The sequence below is a fragment of the Polyodon spathula genome, chromosome 5, assembly GCF_017654505.1.
Source record: "Polyodon spathula isolate WHYD16114869_AA chromosome 5, ASM1765450v1, whole genome shotgun sequence".
Classification (NCBI taxonomy): domain Eukaryota; kingdom Metazoa; phylum Chordata; class Actinopteri; order Acipenseriformes; family Polyodontidae; genus Polyodon; species Polyodon spathula.
Window position 1 is genome coordinate 72,002,988 of NC_054538.1, and position 24,996 is coordinate 72,027,983.

At 39.1% G+C, this 24,996-nt stretch overlaps 1 protein-coding gene across 2 annotated transcripts in view; it reads left to right on the plus strand.

The window, feature by feature from the left end:
• hace1 (HECT domain and ankyrin repeat containing E3 ubiquitin protein ligase 1) overlaps nt 1–15,029 on the plus strand; it is a 45,637-nt gene extending 30,608 nt beyond the window's left edge. For both annotated transcript variants that reach the window (XM_041251258.1, XM_041251259.1), the window contains exons 17-24: nt 570–657; nt 1,921–2,070; nt 3,696–3,892; nt 5,567–5,698; nt 8,520–8,618; nt 10,441–10,511; nt 12,379–12,492; nt 14,689–15,029. In XM_041251258.1, the coding sequence (XP_041107192.1) occupies nt 570–657; nt 1,921–2,070; nt 3,696–3,892; nt 5,567–5,698; nt 8,520–8,618; nt 10,441–10,511; nt 12,379–12,492; nt 14,689–14,791 (954 nt within the window). In that variant the 3' untranslated portion in view covers nt 14,792–15,029. The remainder of the gene's footprint in view (nt 1–569; nt 658–1,920; nt 2,071–3,695; nt 3,893–5,566; nt 5,699–8,519; nt 8,619–10,440; nt 10,512–12,378; nt 12,493–14,688) is intronic.
• The last annotated feature ends 9,967 nt before the right edge of the window (nt 15,030–24,996 follow it).

Consider the following 24,996-nt stretch of genomic DNA (forward strand, 5'->3'; position numbering starts at 1 on the left):
CCTGTTCGTTTTCAAAGAGCCAATCTGCTCATTTGTTTGGCGTCAAACACTTTCAGCTGTCAGGGTTTTTAAGACTTAACTGTTTTAATCAACCAAATGCAAGATCTTTCCTGTCAAACCAAATTCTTTATACTGTATTGTGCTTTTCTTTTATCTCCCTGTAAAACAGACATCTACATGGTCATGAAACAACATCACAAGCATATCTACAATGCTTTTTTTTTTTTTTTTAAATACCTGCTCCTCTCTACACTGTAAAAATCTACAGAGGTACTTATATAATAAGTAATAGGTATATTAGGTAGGGTTTTACCTAAAGTGAGTGCGCGAGTGTGTGAGAGTCCATGTGTATGGAAAAGTGAGCGAGCGGATGTGAGAGTGCGTGTGTCAGTGAGTGATAAAGAGATTATAAAATGAGCTAAATTATCTGTACATTTTCAAAGTAAGACAAGTTTTCTCCTTAGGCATTTTGGCACCCTCCCATTTTTCCCACATTCTCAATAGTATAAGTTTTCACATTTTTGATGTTATTTTTTAAGTGTATTTCTTTCATTTGTTTCTCTGAACAGGGTCAAGGAGTTGTGAGGGAATGGTTTGACATCCTTTCCAATGAGATCATTAATCCAGACTATGCGCTCTTTACTCAGTCAGCTGATGGTAAGTCATAAGTGTTGAATCTTACTGGAGGTACTTAGCCAGCACAGTTCAGTGTATACCATCAGCATTTTACAATTTTATACTCAAAACAGATCCCTTCAAGAATTTGTCTTGTGTCATAAATGACATTTTTTTATTACCTTTTAATATCATTGAGTAAAATCCTGTACATTGCCTGGTTGTATGTAATCTGTGTATTACATATTCTCCACTGGAGCTACGAGATACGAGATAGAGTTACTTCCCCTACTGTCTGCAAATGTGTGACGAAAGTAGCTCTTGATGGTGTTTGAACTTAGCAGATGTTCACATACTGATTTGTAATCTTGTACAGAGAAACTTGAGACGACTCTCTGGTAGACTGTATCATTTCATAGTTAACAATGGTTTTCTATATGCAAGAGTCACATCGTGCCTGTAGCATTTTTCTCCTTAATTCAATTTAAAAAAGAAATGTGCAGTATTAATGTATCAGTCTCAAGTCAATACGTTTTAAAAGGATGTTGTTTTGGAATCAAATTCAAGATAGAATGACTGGGAGAATGACACAATATTGTTGTGTTGCTGAGCATATGAAAACTTCAGTCCTAGAATTCAGCTTTTAATAAGTAAATCCTAAATTCCAGTTGTTTTTATTTAAGATTTAAGAGCACTTTCTATTCCATACTGTATATTGTACTTGCCAAATAAAATACTTCTTGGAGTGCTGTGCCATTTCATTACTGAGGATGGCTGTAAACAATCAGTTTTTCCCTTCAGGGGCTCATTGGTTATTCAGCCTAATTTGCAGAATAACTGCAAGTGCCCCATGGTGGTCCGTGTAGTTTTTTCTGATATAAGTGCCAAGCTTTCGCCATGCAATATGCTGTACAGATTTCAGACGTTTTCTACTCCTGTATCTTCTCTGTGTGTGTCAGTCTGTTTAAACATATAGTGTAGGCACTTGTATGCATGTATATTGTTTAACATACTGTAGATCTATGTACTGTATGTACTACATCCAAATGTATTAAAAACTCCTCTCCAGTGTGCTTCTTGGATACAGCCGTGTCATACACCTGTGTGGTACTTAGTTATTTATTCCACGCAAGCCATCTGTTGCAACTTCAGGGTAGTACTGGCATGATGAGAAACACCTACAGTTCTGTTTTTTTGTAATGCCTGGGGGGGGGGGGGGGGGGGAGAAACCCCCATGAACATGTAGACTTTGTAGACTTGCATATGTTAACTTGTGTTGTTTTTTTTTGTTTCTCTTCAATATAGGCACTACATTCCAGCCAAACAGCAATTCCTCTGTCAATCCAGACCACTTGAACTACTTCCGATTTGCAGGGCAGATACTGGGCTTGGCTCTTTATCACCGACAGTTGGTGAATATTTATTTCACTCGCTCCTTCTACAAGCACATACTTGGTAAGATGCATAATTTATTATTTGTATTCTCTTGTTCTCTGCTGGAATTTGTGAGTCCAAGCATATGTTTCTGGACTGTGGTGTCAAGCAACTTTTCTCCATTTCTGTGTTTCATCAAGGTGGCAAATTAAGCTCACAGTAAAATCTGGAATGGTTCAAACTGTACAACATAAATTTATTTTAATATTTTTAAAGATTTGTTTAAAGCCCTGGTTATATTTCCTTTATCAATACATTTACACAACAAGTTAGAGCAGTCTTGCTTTTTTAATGCCTGGGTGTTATGGCTCAAGTTAATTTGTATCAAACATGTTTTTTTTTTTATTATCTACTGTGTGTACTGCACAAACATGTAACAGTAAGTCAGACTGGCAGTGGCTTTTGCAAAGGGTTTGTACCAGACTCACAAGGAATGCCACCTGGAAAATTGTTTGAGATCCACTGCCAGAAACACATGTGCTATTTTGCCACTAGAGGTCTGTCTTTCCTTAGCTAAGACTAAACAGCTGGTCTAAATATAATCTTTATTGGCTAACTTTAGCATTTGCTATAAACATTGCTTTTAAGGGATTTGAAATATTGAAATAAATCTATAAATGTACCAGATGTCTTGTGTTTTAACATTAGATTACTATACCTCTAAATTACTATTGATTGATGCAAAGGTATATATTTTTAGATTATATGTACAATACATGTTGCTTGGTTAGCCTCTGTAACCCAAGCTCAGCACACTGGGAGAAAAAAAAAAGTTGTATTTCACAGTTGTGGCTGTGATCAGCTATTGTACATGAACACAAACTTGTAGCCATAATGCTATATTTTGTATACAAAAGTGATCTCTATGTCTAGTGACCTGATTATACAGCATATTATAAGAGCCATCTGCTAAGTAATAGGTAGTATTTTATTTAAGAAAGGAAGATCTTGGCTGATGGTGCTGGCTGTTCTTGGTATGCAAACTGGTGGTGCAGTGCACTGAGTTAGAGAGAAAGGACGAGAGTGTGTGTTAATGGCACAGACAGACAACTGCATTTTTCATTCTGCTCCATTCATTTTATATTACTGCTCCATTCATTTTACATTTCCCAACACAGCTCTTAAATTTTTACATTGCTTTATGTCATCTGGATAAGTCTAGTAGATTCATTTGATCACATTTCCATGTTAATTTTAACCAAGATTCATTTTTCAACAGCTTTCTGCTCATTTTCTACCAAGCAGTATTATCCAGTGTCAGCCTGTTTGTTTCCAAAGAGCCAATCTGCTCATTTGTTTGGCGTCAAACATTTTCAGCTGTCTGGCTTAACTCTTTTAATCAACCAAATGCAAGATCTTTCCTGTCAAACCAACGCCTTTATACTATATTGTAATTTTCTTTTATTCCCCTGTAAAACAGATGTATAAATGCTGAAGATGGTCCCAATGTTTTTTTTTTTTTGTATTTTTTTCGCTATGCAAATATTGCAGATATTTTGTATACAATTCTAAATAGAATAGAAATTAATATAGAACACTTTAAAGTGCCCTTGAAACTAGCGATTTATTATAGGAAATATTTCAGTAATCAATCTGTAATCACAATGTTTAAGTGGCACCCCCTGTCTTTCAATCTTAATTTACAGGGATTCCTGTCAACTACCAGGATGTGGCCTCTATTGACCCAGAATACGCTAAAAACCTCCAGTGGATTTTGGACAATGATATCAGTGACTTGGGTCTGGAGCTCACCTTCTCAGTTGAGACAGACGTATTTGGTGCTATGGAAGAGGTACCTTTGAAACCTGGTGGAATCAGTATACTTGTTACCCAGAACAATAAGGTAAAAATTGTAGTTCCTGTACTTAGAAATGTGGGAGAAAGTGAACATAATTTTCAGAACTGGACATACAGTACAATCATGTAGTATTAAAATATTTTACTATTTAACCTGCATTCATAATTTAGATATTCTTACTGCATTTATTATGTTAAGGAGTGGAAATGTTGTGTTTTTTAATTTAGATTTTATTACAGTAGCATATAAAATACTGAACACTTCAGCCACTAGTCAGCTTTGATCAGATCATCTCCAAAATCTAATCTTGGTATATTTTGAAAGAAATGAATTTGGACATTTCGGAGCAATTGTGGTATTGAGAACAAGATAGTTTTCAGACAGCCATATTGAAAAGGAGGTCAAAGTCAGGGTCACACAACAATTTGCCCATTGGATGGATTTTATACCTTCAAGGTTTCAAGTCAATAGAACAAATAGTTCCAGAGCGCCAACCAATACATCAAGCATCACTCACATGAATTTCTCTGTGTATTGGTTTATACTTGTGTTTCTTTCTCTGCAACTCATGTCCTTCTAGCAAACGGCTGTTTTTTGGGTGTCCGGATGGGAGAAACATCATAATTTAACTACAGTGTTCTTTACTTTAAAATTCAGCCTCGGGAATGTGTGTTAAACAAGTGACCAAATCAGATGTTAACAAACTGTTATTTTAAACGTTTTGCCATAGTTGTAGATGTCACTCTTTTATATAATGGTGATAATAAACATAACAAGTTTACTTGGAATTCAGATTCTATACAGTTAACAGATTTTTGAGAATCAACCTAAGCCAAGTTCCAGTTAAACCAAAAAATACTGTATTAAGTATTGTATTAACTGTTGCTGGTGGCTCATGGGGCTGTAATGAAGGGTATATTTTGATCTTAACAGGTTCAAACCTTACGTATTTGATTTAAAATCCTATTATCTTACAGATAATCCATATAAGTGGAATAAAATATTAACATATAGTTTAAAAATATGTTATGTTGAACAGTAATCATGTTTTTATAATTTCAATGAAAATACGTGTTTATGTACACGTATTTGATGCTGCTTTGAATTCCTGGCTAACGAATGAACCTTTGAACAGTCCCCAGTGGACCAGATAGTAACTGATTGCTTAGCCATGGTAGATGTCTCTGTTGTCACAAGTCTTTAGGGTAACTCAAACTTGCCTCGAGAATGACAGAGTTATTACTCTTGGGTCCTAGCTTTTGAAAGAAGAATAACGTCTCTGAAATAAATAAATATCAGATAAGCAAGAGGGAGCCAAACAGGGGAATCAGTGTTTTTTTTTTGTTTTGTTTTTTTGTTTTTAATTTATATGCAAAGGCAAATTTATGCATACTGAGAAAGAGCAGAACAGAAAAATATATTCTATTACTTTTTCATTATTTTTTTTAGTCATGTGGAGGTATGCTTTTCATACTGTGTTAAGTATATTGAATTTCCATTGTGTTGCTGCACAGAGACTTGAGACATGCATGGGTCAATTTCAGTTCAGCTGAAGGGAGGCGGGATTGCTGAGTCGGTAGACTCGCTCTGTGAAGCATGGCTACTCTGAGAAAGGAAATAAAGCTGTGCAATGTGGGGTACTACTAATACTACAATAATACATTTTTCTGAAATACTTACTGGCTGTTCAGTTTTCTATTCTTTTTTTTTTTCTTTTAGGCAGAGTATGTCCAGCTTGTAACTGAACTACGGATGACCCGAGCTATTCAGCCACAGATTAATGCTTTCTTGCAGGGCTTCCACACCTTCATCCTGCCCTCTCTGGTACAGTTGTTCGATGAATATGAATTGGTAAGTCAATGAAAGCTGCTGGAAAGTCACTGATGCAAGCATTCCAGTACATCCTATCCTGTGAATGCATGTTATCCCATGCACAGAACATGAGGCTTATAGTTAGTGTTCCGTGTTTTCAGTTTTTATCTTTTAAAAATTGGGGAATTTTTCAGAGTTTATTTTACATTATTAAAATAGGGATAAAATAGGTAAAAAATTAGTTTTTCATTGAAACATCGGGAGGGGGGGAGGGGGGGATCTCAGCATACACACTTTACATGTGGAATATGATGCGTAGCAGTTCTGGTTTCTGATTAATAATGTCACTGGCATGTATGATGAGCAGAATTTGTGAAAGTCGAAGCCATGTTTTCCCAAGTTAGCCAGTACTTTGCGAGCATTTGGGCAATCGTTGTGCTGACAGAAATAGTATAGGTATGAACATGACATCAGCACAAAACAAGCCGGATCTATTAGCTTTGAAATCATAAAAAGAAAAGTGACAGAACTGGGTGGTGCAAGCCATCAGGAGACGTGCCAAAAATCACACTGGATATTTACATAAATGCATAAGTTTACCAACTAAAGCATCACCATTTTCTGTCAAATATTTACAATGAAGATTGTCAGCGTTAGGCAGTGTTTTAGCTGAGAGACAGACCGTACTGTCGCACGAAGTCACCAGACATACCTCTCTGCAATAAACAGTGGCTGTCCAGCAAAGCACAGCACTCTGACAAACTCTAACACTGTGCTTTCTTTTTATTTAAGTGTGTGTAAAAGCTGCACAAATGGATTGCTTGTCTCTCTGTTCACTTGTTTTAGTTTAATGTGTTTCTTATTTGTCAGTATGTTCTTTTATTGTCAGTGTGAACATGTACCTCAATGCAGCAGTATTTGCAGCGCTGTGCACCCTCTGCCTCACCTGACCCACTTCTGCTATTTCGCTTTTTATATACTTCGAAACATTCATTTTCTTTTGGATATTCATAAACTGATTTCCGTTTTCTCCCCATTCCTCATCCACTAAACATATTATATTTTTGTGCAAGTATTTCAATTTAGTTTTTAATCAAGCTAGTAGTTACTACACCCAACAATTGCCACAACACTCAATTGACCAACATAATCGGGTGATAATCTGTTTGTAACGTTATTTGATCCTCTGACATCTAAACGTACCTGCTGTATCCTAGGATACAGTGTAGGTCTGCTTATTACAATGTCAGAGTCAAAGTAAAACAGCATTGTAATCAAAATATTAAATAGTGAAAATGGTGGCAGGAAAATATTGAATAATAGACAAAAATTGGGTATAAATCAGTAAAAATTGACGTCCAGTTAAAAAAAAAAAAAAAAAAAAAAAAAAATCCTGTAATTTTTCGGTGAAAATCGGAACACTACTTATAGTTCATAGCAGTTAAAGATTGCAATATTGCTTTCTGTGATTGATAATAAGGTAATACGTCAAATGTAGGGTATCTTATTATAAAAGAAAGTTTGCACAGTTTGAGCAGCCAGAACCTAAACTGAATGAAGTGACATCTGCTTTAACAATAAGAGACACCCTACATACAAAGTATTACCTTGAAGGATAATGTAAGACTGGGGCATATAGTAATAGATAAAACACACACACACACACACACACACTGATTACACAGTGTAACAAATTTTTTTTTTTTTTTTTTTTGTTCCTGGGTGGTAAGTGTTATTTCCTAATTGCTTATGCCTCAAAAGTATAGAAAATGGCTATTATTCCCCACAAACTTTGCTTTTGTGACCAGGACAGTGATATTTCAAAATATCACTATTTCCAATGGGAAAACGGGCAAATGTGTGCCTTTTCGTTCACATAAAGTCAGAAAAAACAACATATGAATCCAAATTAACATGTTTTTATACTTAAGTAATACAAAAATGACTACAAAAGATTTAGAAGCGAGTAATTTTTCGAGATTTACTATTATACTGTATTTACAGTATTATTGTGGGGAATAATAGCCATTTTCTGTACTTTTGAGGCATAAGCAATTAGGAAATAACACTTACCACCCAGGAACAAAAATTGTGTTACATAGTGTTATTGCTGCTTAATTACTGCAGAACTTGTAGTCCAACTAGGATGGCCATGTAGCAGACTGGTATGTAGACTCCAGGTCTCTTAAGGTCTTATTCAGAGGTCTGGTGAGAATTTAGTTTCTGGATTTTGATTGCATTCACTAGGGGATGCTTGTTCCCTGTGTACCTTGTAATATTGTAATCCAAGTAAGCCAGCAATTGCTGCAGGCCAAGATGCAGGTGCCTACAGGCCCTGACTCTAGCTGACCTTCCAGCTCCTCCAGCTCTATCTAGTAGGCACTGTGTCTGGCATAGATAAATAGTATAAAGTATATGTGAAGTAATTAAATCATTTAATAATGACACCATAAGTCTGAATTTCCAACACTTGATCTTTTTATTTATTTATGTATTTATTTTGACAATTCATTAATTTTAAGATGCACATGCACCATTAACTGGCTATTCCTGTCCTAGTGAATTACAGCAGTTGGAAAATAGGTGCAGCTCCTGTAAAGGCAGAATAAATTGCCAATGTTGCTTAGATCAAGTGCATTGGAGGGATTTTTGCTTCTCATTTCTCTCAAATATTTCAGGGCTAAAAGCAAACTCTCCCATTTAACAACCTGCCTGGGTATTCAGTACAACATTTCGGTAAAATGCTTTGGCGTTATGTACAACTCGAGTTGATGCTATTTGCTTACAGCATGAATCCAGTAATCCAGTGTTTGTAGAAATGCCTATGCTTATAAATAACCGGGCTCTCAATTTGCAACAGGAACTGCTGCTTTCAGGGATGCCAGAGATTGACGTCGGTGACTGGAACAAGAACACGGAGTACACCAGTGGCTATGACGTGGACGAGCCAGTTATCAAGGTGAAATAAAGTTAACGTGTTTGGTAACATCATTTTGTGGACTGTTTTTTCATTTTATTTTGCTGAGTGGCTGTTTCAGTGTGTGTGCTGTGTGTGTGTGTGTGTGTGTGTGTGTGTATATACACATACACCATACTCCACACTGTTAAGGAGAAAGCATTTTTTTTATTGAGAAAAAAAATTATATATTAAAAATACAAAACTGAAAGATCATATTTAGACTTTGCACACCTAGATTTGGCAATATTTGACCATTCTTCTTAACAAAACTGTACAAACTCTGTCAAGTTCCTTGAGGAGACAGCAATCGTCAAGTCATGCCACAAATTTTCGATTGGATTTAGGCTGGGGCTCTGACTGGGCCGCTCAAGGACGTTTACCTTATTTTTATTTTCCTTAGCCACTCCAGTGTAGCTTTGGCTGTGTGCTTTGGGTCGTTGTCATGGTGAAAGGTGGACTTCTGTCCCAGTTTCAGCTTTCTTGCAGAGGGCAGCAGGTTTTCCTCAGGGACTTCTCTGTACTTTGCACCATTTGTTTTCCCTTCTATCCTAACATGATGCTGCCACCACCATGCTTCACAGTAGGGATGGTGTTCTTTGGGTGAAGCGCCGTGTTGGGTTTGTGCCAAACATAACGCTTTGATTTTAGGCCAAAATGTTCCATTTTACTTTCGTCAGACCACAACATTTTTTGCCATGACTACAGAATCTCCTGAGCGTTTTTTTGCATACTTCAAACTGGATTCAAGGCGGGCTTTCTTGAGTAATGGCTTCGTTCTTGCCACCCTACCATACAGGCCAGATTTATGGAGTGCTTGGGATATTGTTGTCACATGCACACTTTGACCAGTCTTGGCCATAAAAGCCTGTAGCTCTTGCAAAGTTGCCATTGGCCTCTTGGTAGCCTCTCTGATCAGTCTCCTTCTTGCTCGGTCATCCATTTTGGAGGGACGGCCTGATCTATGCAAGGTCTTGGTGGTGCCATACACCTTCCACTTCTTAATAATAGTCTTGACTGTGCTCCAAGGGATATTCAAGGCCTTTGATATTTTTTTATACTCATCTCCTGATCTGTGCCTTTCAACAACTTTGTCCCTGAGTTCTTTTGAAAGCGCCTATGTGCTCATGGTTGAATCTTTGAAATGCGCTACCCAGCAGAGGGAACCTACAGGAACTGCTGAATTTATCCTGAAATCATGTGAATCACTACAATTTAACACAGGTGGAGGCCACTTAACTTGGTGTGTGATTTTGAAGGCGATTGGTTACACCTGAGCTAATTTAGGATTGCTATTACAAGGGGGGTGGACACTTATCCAACCAAGCTGTTTTAGTTTTTATTTCTAATTAATTTTCTACAAATTTCTAGAATATTTTTCACTTGGAAGTTGTGTGGTAGCGTGTGTAGATACATGAAAAACAAACAATAAAAAACCTATTTTAATGCATTTTAATTCCAGGCTGTAAGGCAACAAAATGTGAAAATTTGGAAAGGGGGTGGAGACTTTCTATAGGCACTGTACACACACACACACACACACACACACACACACACACACACACACACACACACACACACACACCTAACAAATGTATAAAGACAAATATTAATAATTCGTAGTGTCTCCTCTTGTTTACGTTACATTCTACGTTTGACATGTATATGTCCGTATAAAAAAACACATCTTATTTGGAATCTAAATAAGTTGGCCTTTCCTAACTTTGTTTTTAGCAGCATGACTTTCTCTCATTTAGTGGCATGTTAGCATGCAGTTTGATCACTCTGTATGAGTCTGTGAGGAATTGAATTGTCTGTTTTTCAGTGGTTTTGGGATGTGGTGGAGAACCTTACACAGGAGGAGCGAATTCTGCTGTTGCAGTTTGTCACTGGCAGGTAAGGGTTAACCCCCTTTGAAAATAATACAGCCGTTACAATTTATTAGATTGCATGGCTAAATAAAATGTGTGTAACCTAAAAAAACCAGCCTGCTGATATTGTGCTTAGATCATGAATATTATAGACATAGACCATTTTTATAGCAACTGCCATCTGTTTCTATCCTGAAGTAAAGGAAGGTACACAAGCATAATCTGAGGCTTTGTGACCAATTTCAAGAGGATAATAATAATAATGTGCTTTTTAATGTTAACAAAAAACAAAAAAGTAATACTTTTTACAGTATGGTATAAGTAGTTTGTGAGACCTGTGTTTCATTATTAAACATATTTTTTATTAGCATTTGAAAGGTGCAGAGGTGTAGGTTTAGTTTATTTCTTGTTGTTAATGGTTTCTGTGCCGCTGTCAAGTTCCCTCAGAGTTGATCGATTTTGAACTACCTAGAGGTTAATTCTAAACCAGGCTGTTCTAAGTCTCCTGACTCTTCTAAAAATACTTTTTAAAGATCACGTTATGTAAACGAGGTCTGTTAATTGTAATGATGGTTCCATTCCATGGTTGTATGTCATAATACAGCAGTGTGGCAATTAATTTCTAGACAGATGTATGTGTGTAATATATATATATATATATATATATATATATATATATATAATAAATATATATAATATATATATATATATATAGGAGTAAATAGATATATTATAATAGAGAAAATATATGAATTTAATAATATTGGGCTTGTTAATCAAGATAGTTCATACGGCTGTTGAAGAGCAGCTTTATTTACATTTTAAAAGACAGATTGTCTCATTTGCCATTTATCATTAAAAGGCTTTTGAAAAACAGAACAGATTATAATGATTGTCCTTTACAAGCCTCAAAGGTGGCTGCTGCTGCCGCTCTGGAGTGGGAATTGGAAGACAGTTCTCTCAGTGCAGGCTGTGCCTAGTCCTGTCTCGCTTCGCTTGTCAAATTCAGGAGATATTACTGTGCATGCAGTGTTTAAAGGGAGCCAGTGCAAGCTTCAGTGCTTCAATGATATTTATTGGAAAATGAAAATATATATTTACATAAAGTAGCCCCAGATTCTATTCTAGTGTAAATTGGCACAAAAACAAATTGGTGCTTGCAATGTTAATCATGTTTTTAATCCCCACCTACAAGCTGCTAATGCAAAAAATAGCATATCACCCTGAGTTTCTAATTCATCAGCTCAGTAACACCACTGCATTATGAAGTTCAGGCATTTTTACAGCCCTGCATCAGGCTAAGTGAAGATTTTGCTCTCGTTTCATGACCCAAATAGTCTGTATACTACAGATTTCAGCATTATTCTGAGGACTGCTATCCCTGCACAATCCTAAACGTGTGCTGTCAGCCGTCCGCTTATTTTCACTCTGCAGGCCTATTGTATATGCAGTGCCACCCTCAGAGCTACAGCGTCAGAGGACTTCTACGTTAGCTCTGGGTTTTCTTACAGGCTTCTTGCCCTTTTTTTTAAATTTGGGGTCGCTAGTGCGTGGTGAGCCGAGGACACCCTGGCCAACCTAAGCCCTCCCCACCCAATTGTGACACCGTCCTCCTAAACGTGTGCTGTCAGCCGTCCGCTTATTTTCACTCTGCAGGCCCGCCATGCGGCCGCTTCAGAGCTACAGCGTCAGAAGACACATACGAACCCCAATGTCCTGCTATAATAAGCGAGTCCATGTTACCAGGTGGAATAGCCTGGACTTGAACTGGCGATATCCAGGCTATAAGGGTGCATGCAAACAGAGTGCCTTTACCGGATGCGCCACTCAGGATCCCCTCCACTTCTAGCCCTCTGTAAAGGTTCTGTTGACTCCAAACTCTCTTTTTCCAGTTCCAGGGTACCCCATGGAGGATTTGCATTCCTTATGGGTGGCAGTGGAATGCAAAAATTTACAATAGCTGCAGTGCCATACACTTCAAACCTGCTACCCACATCGAGTACCTGGTAAGTCTAAGCAGACTGTTTACAAAAAGAGCTGTAATATTTGGTAATAACCAAGCCTTTAACCCTGAGAGGTCCATTTATTCAGCACTTGTCAGGCACATCAGGTCCAATTTATTTTTAAACAAGCTGTTTATTTTACACACCCTGTTTAATTATTTTTTTTTTTTTTTCAGAGTAAAACAGGTTTAAAAGGCAGTGTATGTCAAAAGGACATCAGTACTGCATCTCCAGCCAAGCCCCACCTCTTGTTCGCTGTATTTTTCACATACCTCTTTATAGTCGTGCATACTGATAAATCCTCTCCTGATCACTCGTTTTATCACCAAACTCCTCAATAATGCGATAGTCATTATTTTATTACTAGTAACATCTCAAAAAGCTCTGCAAATGTCTGTGATATTCTTTGAGCGCTGGATGCGGAAGCAGATATCTCCTTTGTTTGTGTCCGTGTTATCCCTGTGGTGCATATGGCTATCGGATACGCCCTTTTGTTATTTTTTTATGGCTCCTATCGGTCTCACTCAGCCATTGAAAGGTTTTCTCTTCTTTTTTCCGGAGAAAAAAAGACTAGAGACCTGTGCTTTAAGTCTTTTTGATGATGTCAGACAGGGTCTGACATCAGACTGGAAAGGGAAAATTGTAATGTCGGACCTGGTCCGACATAGGACCGCAAAGGGTTAAAAACATTCACCTGTTACCACACATCTCTGTGACAACTTTCTTTATGGTTCTTCTGTAGAATCTGAAAGTTTTACAGACTTTATTGGTGAAGTCCATTTGACGTGCTTCAGAAATGTACAACAGGTTTTGGAAACCCACCCAATACATGAAACTCCTTCAGGTGCGGTCCTAATTTTATAACCATGAGCCTTTAATATGTATGTATAGGCGCGGTTCAAATTGCATTACAGCCATGCAATTATTTTGCACTGCGCCCTATGTAAGTTTAAGAGCAATGCAAATTACTCAACACACACAAATAATGATCTGCAATTATGATATTGAGGGTCTCAATGAGCGCATCGGTCTATTTAGCAGCCACCCTTGCAGAGTTAAGAGTATAGAGAGCAGTAGTCGCTGTCTGAAATTTTTGGAGCACGAAAATATAAACCAAAAAAATGTTAGAGGAAAGGCAGCAAAGTCTTGGCGCACGGAAAAGAAAAAGGTTTTCAGAGTAGGAGCTGAGAGTCCTTATGGCTGAGGTCACTCAGCATGAAAGAGTTATTTGGAAAAGTTTCAGCCAACATCAGATGTGCTAGTATCCTTAAGAAATTATATGTATTGGCCTGCCCTTTTTAGCATAACATCCAGAAATTTGCTACCATTCTGGAAAAGGTGGATTAGGCTATCCCTCCAGACATTCCAACTGTGATCTGAAAGGAACCAAAGGCTAGGTTGTGCAGAGAACACAACACTTTCACATGTGCAGGGATAGCAGTCCTCAGAATAATGCTGGGGTCTAGCTCATCCCTCAATTCAGCTATGAGGTCAAGGATAACCTGTGGAGTGAGACAATAACGCTTTAGCACCGCATGTTCCAGCATCCCAAACAAAGTGACCCTGGGGTCTTCTTCGTCTTGCCCTTCTCCAAACATGTTCCTGCCTTTCCTCAACAAGAGCCAAGTGTCGCCGCATCAGGTTGTGTACCACAGCAGCCATCCTGAAGCTAATGACAGGTCTCTGCTGGTGTGTGCTTTAACACAGCTTAGTTACTCACTTCTACAATGGTTTGCACCTAAGAAGAGGTGCAACGTTTTTGGAGGGTCAGCAATTGCCTAAGTGCAAGGCAAAATCCTTACATCACATAATGTTTGCGCACGCTTAGTGTCCAGGTCCTGCCCAATTCCAACTTGAATGGATTAATGATGGCAAAGTGCACATTTGTTAGCGGATGCAGAACGTCAGGTGAACACCATTCTTTGCATAAGCCGCATTTTTTGCGGTTGGTAAAATCAGACTTTATGGCTTAAATGTGGTTTATGGCAACATTATGGGGGTTTTGCACCTGTGAATCACTTTGTGTGTATCCTTATATCACTCCCAAAATGCATTCGTATGGTTAATTAATATAAGAACCTGGACTGAAACAGGGTTGGTTTGTTGTAGCGCTGGCTTTTTCTAGACCATCTAACTGTGTAAGTCCACTTGTTGATTCTATTTAAAAATAAATAACATTTTGTTTTTGTTATTTTCAAGCATCAACATGCTAAAACTTCCAGAATATCCAAGCAAAGAAGTCCTCAAGGATAGACTTCTGGTGGCACTGCATTGTGGGAGCTATGGATATACTATGGCATAGTGACTTCCAAGACCAGATCCAGCAATATTTTTGCACAAAACTCGATTATCTATCTATCTATCTATCTATCTATCTATCTATCTATCTATCTATCTATCTATCTATTATATTACATTGTTAACATTGATGTGTGTTGTGAGAGCAGGACTAACATTTAATCTTTAAGAAAAAATTACCTTATTTTAAACCCTTTCCACATTCATATACAGCTGTGGCCAAAAGTTTTGCATTACCTAGAATTTTAGGATATAAATAAAAAAAAAATAAAAAAATAAAAAAACTAGGTGAACATAATTTAGGTATTTTATTTAACATCATGTAATGAAAGAAACTACAAAATGATATAGAATAGTAGTACAGTATTTCATGTTAGATTTCAGTGTGTCAGTTTTTCGTTAAGTATATATGGGAAAACTACAAAGCAGTATATAATTCAATCTGTTAACGTAACATTATTTGGCAGGTTTCATTTGACTTTATGTAGCAAAATTTGTTCATCCTACAGGGTGATGCAAAACTTTTGGCCGTAGTTGTACACATCTCAAAAGAAAATCTATATAACTACTTATTAATCTGCCATCAAGATCTGAGTTATAATTTAATGCAAACCCCAAAATAGTTTACAACAACCCTTTGTGGTGATGATGTTGTGAAACATTGGTAACTCAAAGGGGTGCAATGATTTTCTTGGAAAGGGGGGAAGAGTTAAATTCATATTTCATAAAACACTATGCCTACAGAAGAAAGTGTGTGGGGATTTTCCTATCTACTAGTCCAGTGTGCTCTTTGTGGTTCCCTGAATGCTGTTGTCAGCATCATTATGAAGTCCTTGTCTTTGATTGTGACGTGTCATTATAAGAGATGCAAACCTTTTTGACTGCACTGTCTACATAGTGTCATATATCAGAACTATTTCAGGAAAATAGGAGTATAAGCAATATTGAAAGGTGACCATTTTTGGATTGCTGTGCCAAAAATACACGTTTGAACATGTTTTTATTATTGTAGTTTAGAATTTATTTTATTGTATTTTATTTAATTTTTTAATTTTTTTTTTTCATTCTGGCAGAAAATATGCTAGGATCTGAAAAGTAATGTGGTTGCAGGGGAGCCAAAACTCATATCAGAAGACATTAAAGGGCTCAGCACAACACAAGAGCTAATACCTTATACAGGACTGTAGAACTGGTGTGATGCAGTATATTTAAAAGGGCAAGACCTAGACAAGACTACTGTAGATTATATTGTTAAATTGTACATTGTTTTATTAGCCAAGCAGAGCATTATTATTTTCTTTTTTTGGAATAAAATTACATTTTTAAATTAATTACATTAAATTAATACAAGTATTCAGCTCATAAGTTAAAGTGAAAATAATTTTTGCAATTTTTATATTTATTCAGTAACCTAAATTTAGCACTGCACTTCTTTTTTATTTTTTATATATTTGCTTAGACTGCACGCAATGACAGCAAACATGTTGGGTTTATCCTCGGGATGCAAGGTTAATAATGCAAATATAGTTTCTATATTTAAAACAATATATATTAAAAAATTGCATTGGTTGTCAGTGTGTTGGGTATTATGTATGCAGGCCTCTTAAACGCAAATTTGGAACAAATCTGTTGTGCAGGGTCCAGCAGAGAGTGCTGTTTATGGTATTAGCATTTGCGTTCGCCTTGTAATAAAAATTTGGCCCAAGTGTCTGAAGGCCTATGTTAATTATTGTAAAATATCTGTGTGTTTTTTTTTTTTAATTGTGTGTGTCTAAATATATCAGGATTTGCTGTAATTTAGATTCTACCTATATTGTTTTAGATGTATATTTGTTCTGCATTTGTACACAGCTATCACTGTTTCTTGTATACCTTTGTATGGAATGTCTGTATATCAGATAAAAATACATTAAATGATGTATTTTACCAAAAAATACCAAAAGGCTCTTGACTGTTATGACTTGCATTGTAGACCTAAAGCCATCAAAATTTCCAGATCTCAGTCCAATCAAGCAAGTTTACCCCTGTGCATGAAATATTACAGACTGAATGGAATAACATTCTGACAGCATGGAGTCTTATGCCACATTATATGAAGGTTGTATTACATGTCCTAATAAAGTGGCAGTAAGTAACTCCACTGTGGCAGTGGAGCCTAAGAGATTCAACACATCCACAAAAGTGTTTATGCAGCCCTTAAAACATCAAAGCCATAGTAACAGACTCCCTAGGGTGATACGGATGCTGTGGATGCAGCTGCTACTTCCTCTGTTTTAGTGACATTTGTGTCTCGTTTCTTGGCACTTTTCCATCCTGGGACACAGAACTGTCATATGCACACTCAATATGAGTCTGACCAGTTTTTGGCCCAAAGCTAATTGTACAATATCGTGGAATAACATGAAGCAAGCATAAGTGTATATACAGTGTTCCCTGTAATACATTTGTCCTCTGCATATGCTGGGAAGTCAAAAACACCATTCTTAATTTAGAGATATCCACCGGTGAATCATTTTGTTCAGACTCGGTGAGTTTTGCTTGATTATGTCTGAAGGTCAGAGTCAGCGAGTTTTGCTTTTGTTTTACACTGTTAAAGTGATAGAACCCTTGTTGTCTACTGTTGTAAATAAAAATCTGCTTTGGTGTTTCACAGTATCTTGAGCATCTGGATGATTTCTAAGGCAACGAGAAGGTAATATTTTGATCAGAGGTGCTTTTCTTGCCCGAGACCTGGACCCCCTTCTTACCCCTGGCCCAACCAGACCTGCTTTAATAAGACCTGGAACCCAACCCTAACCTGAAAGTGTTTGTCCTTTACCTACTGCCTGCATTGATTGACTCTCAATCTCACATTCACACACAGATATCTCTATCATTCTCCACAGATTGAGTTTATACAACACAAAAACTTGATGACCATTTTTGCAAGCAACGAATCCAGTCACATGTCCATTATTTTCATTCGCTATGATTCCAAAAGAATTCCACACTTCTGATTTACCTCTCACACTACATGATATAAACCCTGCAATATATTCTGTTTCAAGCAGACGTGATAAAAAGATCTTGTGACTTATCAAACAGGCGGCAAAACAAACCGAGAACACTGCTTAGTCAGCTGACTCCTGCTTTAATGTCGGAAATACTGGTGCATTTATCTAATATGTTATTTTGGTGATTCAACTTCAGACACAAGCCTGACTCAAAAATGACATTTTCTGACTGGCACCCGAACCGCAAAGTAGCTCACATTCTAACCCAAACCCAACCCGCGGGTACCTGACCTGATGCAGGACTACTTCCTACAACAGATGATAGGGGTTGCTACATTAGTATTGATTTATCTATGTATATTAGTTCAGAAATCGTAGATCCCAGGAAAGTTTTCATGCACTGTGGTGTATGTGCTTTGTGCCCAACCATTGCTGGGAAGTCATCTTGTTCTCTCTCTCTCATTTAATTCTAGTACTCCAGAGCCCAGTCGGGGTACAAAAGGCAGGATCTAACCAGTGGAGGCTCCTTAGAGGAGCCAAGGGAGGCAGAGCCTCCTCAAAATTTCAAAGAAAAAAATAATTAAAACAAATATATATATATATATATATATATATATATATATATATATATATATATATATATATATATAAAGACACTGTTGTTATTGTTTTATTTTGGTGCGTGTCTTGGGAAGGGGTTACATGTGAAATGCAGCATAATGCAGTTGATCAGCTGATTAAGACTCAATTTGCCATGCTAGATTAGTGTAACGACCTGGCCCGGATGTTGCAGCATAGGCGCTAGCGCTCAGAGGGGTTTTGCTATTGCTGTTGCATCACCTTTATTGTTTGCTGGACTACACCATAAAGGTGGTGGGGTTTGTAGTTACCTATGGGGAAGCTCTGGGGGAGTTTACGGAATGGGAGAACCGCAGTGAGGGTTGGGTGTTAGTGTGGGTGTCTGTTGGCACATGAGGGTGGGAATGTGCGGGAGGTTGTGGTGCCTAGACTTGGGGGGGGGGGGGGGGTATAGATGGGTGTTCGCTGACAACCCCCCCCCCCCCACACCTTCTCCAGAAGGTCCAGGAGTATTTGGCAGGGACCGGCAGAGTAAAGTGATTGATGGGAGGGAGCTCGGGAGGGGGTGGGCGCAGTTGTTTGGTTTGAGGGAGGAGGGAGTGTTTTGGTTGGAGGAGGGGAAGAGTGACAGAAAAAGGCCTACTGTGAGATACCAAAACAAACCATCTGAGACCTATCTGGTAATAAAAGACAGAGAGAGAGAGAGAGAGAGAGCTGCAGGATAGGATTGAGTGTTTTAGTGGATGTTCTTGTTTTGATGGTGTGGTCCTGGTATAAAAAGGGACCATTAGTGTGTCAGAGGGCGTTAAAATCTGCATGAGTGGTCTGTCTATTCTTTCTAAGAATTTGAAAACAATCCCAAGTTCAAATACAACGACTGCGGTTATTACATTGATGTCAGAAACACAACAAAGAACTTGCACTGCCTTAAAGCTTATCTAACAAAAAAAACCCCAAAAAACCGAGATGGATCGGACAGAACGGGAGGAGATGGACACATTCTATGCACTAGAGGAGCTCTGCCGCACAGAAAGAAGGACAGAAGGGACAGTGAAAGGAAAGTGAACGCTTCGGAGACAGATAGCCACCATCTTGACGCCGCCGGATTCCGGGCTGTGAGACAGAGGGGGAGCGTTGGGGGAAGGTCCAGACAGAGAGAACGTGGACAGGAAGGGCAGCCACATTGAGGACGTCAATAACAAAGTGGAGGGTGATGATACAGTGCCAAGTACGGGTAAGATAGATTGAATATGAGGCCGAACTGAATTCCTGGAGTGAGGAGCTAAAACTATTAAAATGAATCTGCTCCCTAGAAGAAATTACTTTTGTGAAGATTATACCCATACTTCAGCAACAGCACGTGACTTACCGCAATGTTATTGCATGCACTGATGAGTGTGAGGGGGGAAATAGGAAAGTTAGGCCCCAGGATGGGCACTGCTCCGCCAGCTGCAGGGGCAGTGTGAGTGGGGAGGATGAACAAAAAGAGGCCAGGCCGTCGGGGGCTGAAGGACGGCGTCAAGACCGAATAAAAGTGGAGTGTTATGACAGTCGAGATCCGCTACCTGGTGTGGAAGGGGTACCCCCAGTTTAACACTAGCACCCAGGAGGACCTGGCCACTGAGACTTTTCTAAGGGGACTAAACCCAGAGCCCCAGTGTTGCCATGTATGCCTTGACGCTCCCCTCTCCTTGGAGCATGCCCTAAAACAAGCGCAGATGGTAGTAGGTGCTAGGGGAGCATCAGCTTACAATGACGGAGGAGAGGCTGCCGCAGCACCCCAGCGCATGTCAGGCCAGGGCCCCGCCCCCCCCCCCCCCCCCCCCCCCCCCCCCCCCCCCCCCCCCTACCCCCCCCTCAGGCCTCCCCTACTACGGAGATGTTCCCACCTGCTGGCAATGTGGTCCACCGGGCCACATCCATCGATTCTGCACAGCTACCAGCACGCCCCGAACCATCGCCGCCAGGAAACAAGAGGAGACCAGTGTAGGAGAGACACCACTGGCCCTCCCCCTTGTCCAACCAGATGTCCTGACCGTCACTGACACCCCCCCCCCCCCCCCCCCCCCCCCTCGTCAGTGTTGGTCTCGTTGAGATACCACGCGCGCCAGGTCCAGCTTCCCCCTGTTCATGCCCTCTTGCTGACCAACGAAGGGGCCGATAACTCCTCGGCCCACCCCTTGTCTTCCACCGAGTCGGACGCCTGCCACTGCCACCACCAGGAGCACCCCCCCACCCCCCAAGACCGCCAACATCCTACGTCGCTGGGGAGCGATCATGGAGATCAGGTACGGCCAACACCTGGATGTGGCCGCTGGGCCAGAGCACGCCCATTTTATTTTTTTCAACGTAATTTACCTGCTTGTTTGTAATTTCTCTGTAAGAGAAACAGAAACTAAATCTCCTCATAGATAGTAAGCAAGAGTAACATTCCAATTGAATAAAAAACAAAACAACTAAACCCTGTACAAGAAGATATCTTCAGCCAACTTTCGGATCACGCTTAGAGTGGCTGACACCACCAAACAAGCTGACGATGAGGTAAACAGACAGCCCTTGTTTTATCCTCTGCTGTGCTGGCACTGAACTCTGCTGGAAAAAAAGGGACGTGAAGGACTGCTGTGCTGTAAGTAGTTCATCTTGGGTTGTCTGTCGGGACTGTACCATAAAATAAAATGTGCTTAAGGTGTGTGTACATTAGTTTGCATTAGACGGTGGATTGAGGCTGCAGTCTCTTCGGGGGCGTCACATGCACATAGCCAGAGTTGCGCATTTCTTTATTGATTTTTTGAGTAGGGGTAGAAAAAAATACCTTTATGTTTCTTTATTGAGACGAGCAGTTATTCGAAAAGGCGGCGTCAATTAAAAAGCTGATATCTGAGTGAGGCGTTAATTTGAAGTAATACGGAATATATAACTCAGTATTTTCTGAAGTTGGAGAAGAACTACCATCAATAAACCTTGACATTTATAATGTTGAAATTCCAGAGAATGGGGTTGAGTTATGTGTGTGCATTCCTGTTTTTATCAGGAACACTAATAAAAGAAAATACATTCAGAAAGGTCCTGGGAAAGGTGGTACTAAGAGACATGAAGGACACATTTCAATCAACTATATGCCTTGTCCCTGGAGCTTTGTCAGGTTTTCTGTAAGATATAGCAGCTTATCAGTCACATATCCAAAACTGTATAACTGTGAAGAGGCACTGAGGTTCAACCTGGTGGAATCATTACATATTTGCTAAGCAGCAACAAGGGGATTAACAAAAGCTTTGAGCAGTGGTCGTTCTCCAGGGTGTACTGTAGCCAAGGAAGATCATGGCCACAACCTTGAGGGTATTTCTTAAATGGTACTTTAAAATGTTTCCTGTTGTGCCCTGAATTTAACATTTGTACTTTAAATGATAAAATCTCAGAGACGCACACTAAAATCTGCATGATTTCATTGGTTCGTTTGGGAGTTTAACTGCAACACAGGAATCAAGTAGGTACAAGGAAGAAGAAGCAACTTTTTTTTGTATCTATAGTGTTATATTCCAAATAGCTGCATAGTTTAGAGTAGAACAGAAACAGATCTGGTGATTGTGTTATTGAACTTTGCTTAAAACCACTTTAAATAGTCCATGTAGTAAAACAGGTGGCAGTCCTAGAATCCTTGCACTGTGATGTTGCCTCCACTGCAGAATTGCAGCACACTTTATAATACTCTGCATAACAGGTGGATAGCCTGCCTATTATGAAAGCCAGGTGGTGTTATTTTTCTGTGTTCAGAGAATACAGTTTGGCACACTGTCCCCCTCCTCCCAGCTGTGGTGGGCAGTTTAGAGTTGTCATTATAGGATAGCTGATTTCAGTTGCACAGGCAGCAGGGTTTCCAATATGTTATTCAAATTTGGTGCTATCACTAATGTGCTGTGGCACTCTCATTATAAGCATAGTCCCTGAAGTCGCTGGGAAGTGGTTATTAATTCGCTCAGTATGCCAGTTCTTGGGGTGGGGGGTGTCTTCCAGATTGTATTGTTCCAATCTGTATTAAATATTAAATAACCGTCTGGCTACATTGATTATTTTTGACACGCTTTCAGATTATCTTTTTTTTCATTTGTCTTTAGCCAGCGTCTCAGTCTTTCCTATTTCTTATGGTATGAATTTCCTCATCCATTTATTGATCACTGTATAAACTGAGTGATAAATAAACATTTCCTGTCACAGGCACTCTGAAATGTCCTTGGATTGGATTGGATTATTATTATCATTCTAAGTGTTATTCTAAATAATGGTGATTAGGCTTTAAATCAGGCTACATGTATTTAATACAAGAGTACAGCCTATGTATTTATTTTAACCAAGGGCTGAAAAGGGATACGGTTTCCATTCTGGACTGTTCTATCTCACACCAGACAGTATTATACTATTATATTATGAATAATGTAATGTAAAATGCAACTATGCTTCTTTTTTGTGTTATGCATAGTGGTCACTATAGAGGGGTCAGTGCATCAATATCTTTTAGGGAAACTCAAGGCAAACATCTCTCTTCTGAGACCTGCAGTCTGCTGTTGAAATTGACAGGGCATTGCGCCTTTCTACAGAAACTGCAGCTCCAGGAACCAAGTTAACTAATGAAGGAAGGAAGTGATGTCCAGGCAGTTTTACATGACAGTATTCAACCTGTTGAACCCCAGGCCCTCACAGGGTTAGAAAGTGATTGAAATAGAATAGATAAAAATAACAAAGAAACAGAAAATAAACTTACCTTAGTAACTTTCCATATGCAATACTGTATATTCTGTCAATATTTTGAGCGGTGTACAATAGAACAAAGCATGCTGGAATGAAATTATTTGTTTTTATCCTTTGTAAATTGCTCCAAAATGTAGTTTGTCTCTTAGATAACACTGTGTAACAATTTTATTTTGTTTTGGTTCCTGGGTAGTAAGTGTTATTTCCTAATTGCTTATGCCTCAAAAGTATAGAAAATGGCTATTATTCCCCACAAACTTTGCTTTTGTGACCAGGACAGTGATATTTTGAAATTTACCTATTTTCCAGAACATTCCAGATAGAGTCAGTGCTGAGTAAACTTGGAGTAACTTCTAGAACTTTCTAGAACTTTCCAGTAATATAAATAGTAGTATAAATACAGGGGCCTTAAGCCCACCAGTTCAGTTTAGTTCCAGCTGCCTAAATGGATACATATCTGCATTTTTCTGAGATGGCATCAAGAGGCTGCAATGGTAGCATTCCTGATGGGTCTCCAAGGCAGTTTTACCAAGTTTCCCTGCTATCTTTGCCTTTGGGACAGCAGGGACACCAAGGCGCACTGCCACAGGCAGGACTGGCCACAGCGGACCGAGTTCTCTGTGGGGAGGAACAACGTCAAGTGGGAGCCACTGGTGGACCCCCGGAAGGTGCTGATGCCACCACTGCACATCAAATTGTGCCTTATGAAACAATTTGTCAGAGCTCTAGATAAGGAGTCGGCAGCCTTCAAGTACCTTCAAGACTTCTTCCCTAAGCTGTCTGAGGCAAAGGTCAAAGCCGGTGTCTTCGTCGGACCACAGATAAAGAAGATTCTGGAGTGCAATGAATTCCCCAAGAAGCTCACTAGTAAGGAGAAAGCGGCTTGGAACAGCTTTGTCGCAGTGGTTCGGGGCTTCCTGGGCAATCACAAGGCCAAAAACTATGTGGAGCTGGTTGAGACTCTGGTGAAGAACTACGGCACAATGGGCTGTAGGATGTCCCTCAAATTCCATATCCTTGATGCTCATCTTGATAAATTCAAGGAGAACATGGGAGCGTACTCAGAGGAGCAAGGCGAGCACTTCCACCAGGATATACTGGACTTTGAACGCCGCTACCAAGGACAATATAACGAGAACATGATGGGAGACTACATTTGGGGGCTGATTCATGAAAGTGATTTACAGTATAATCGTAAATCTCGAAAAACTACTCACTTCTAAATCTTTTTTAGTCATTTTTGTATTACTTTAGTATAAATACATGTTAATTTGGATTCATATGTTTTTTTTTTCTGACTTTGTGAACAAAAAGACACTATTTCGCCTGTTTTCTCATTGGAAATAGGTAAATTTCAAAATGTCATTGTCCTGGTCACAAAAGCAAAGTTTGTAGGGAATAATAGCCTGTGGCAGGCTGGTGAGTGGATAGAGGCCCAGAGACAGACTGCAGTTCAAAAAATCCTAATTTTATTATAAATAAACACAAAAATAAAGTGCACAAGGGCAAAATAAAGATCTTTAAACACAAATAGAAAGATAACAAAACAAAACTTGCAAAAATAAGGTTTCCAGGCTGGGCAATGCCTTCACTGGATTTAACAAAATTTCAACCACAAAAACCCACGAACCTGCTTCCTCAGTTCCCTCCTCCCAAATGAGAAGCAGAGGCCTCCTTTTATGTCAGGTGGCTGGGCGCTGATTGATCGTTAATTAAGTTAATCATTTAATCAACTAATCAACCCCAGCCACCTGAACATAATAAACCCAGGCAGGTAGGGGAAATTATCCCCATCCCTGCCAATTTAAAAAGGGCAGAGCTTTGCTCTGCCACATAGCCATTTTCTATACTTTTGAGGCATAAGCAATTAGGAAATAACACTTACTACCCAGGA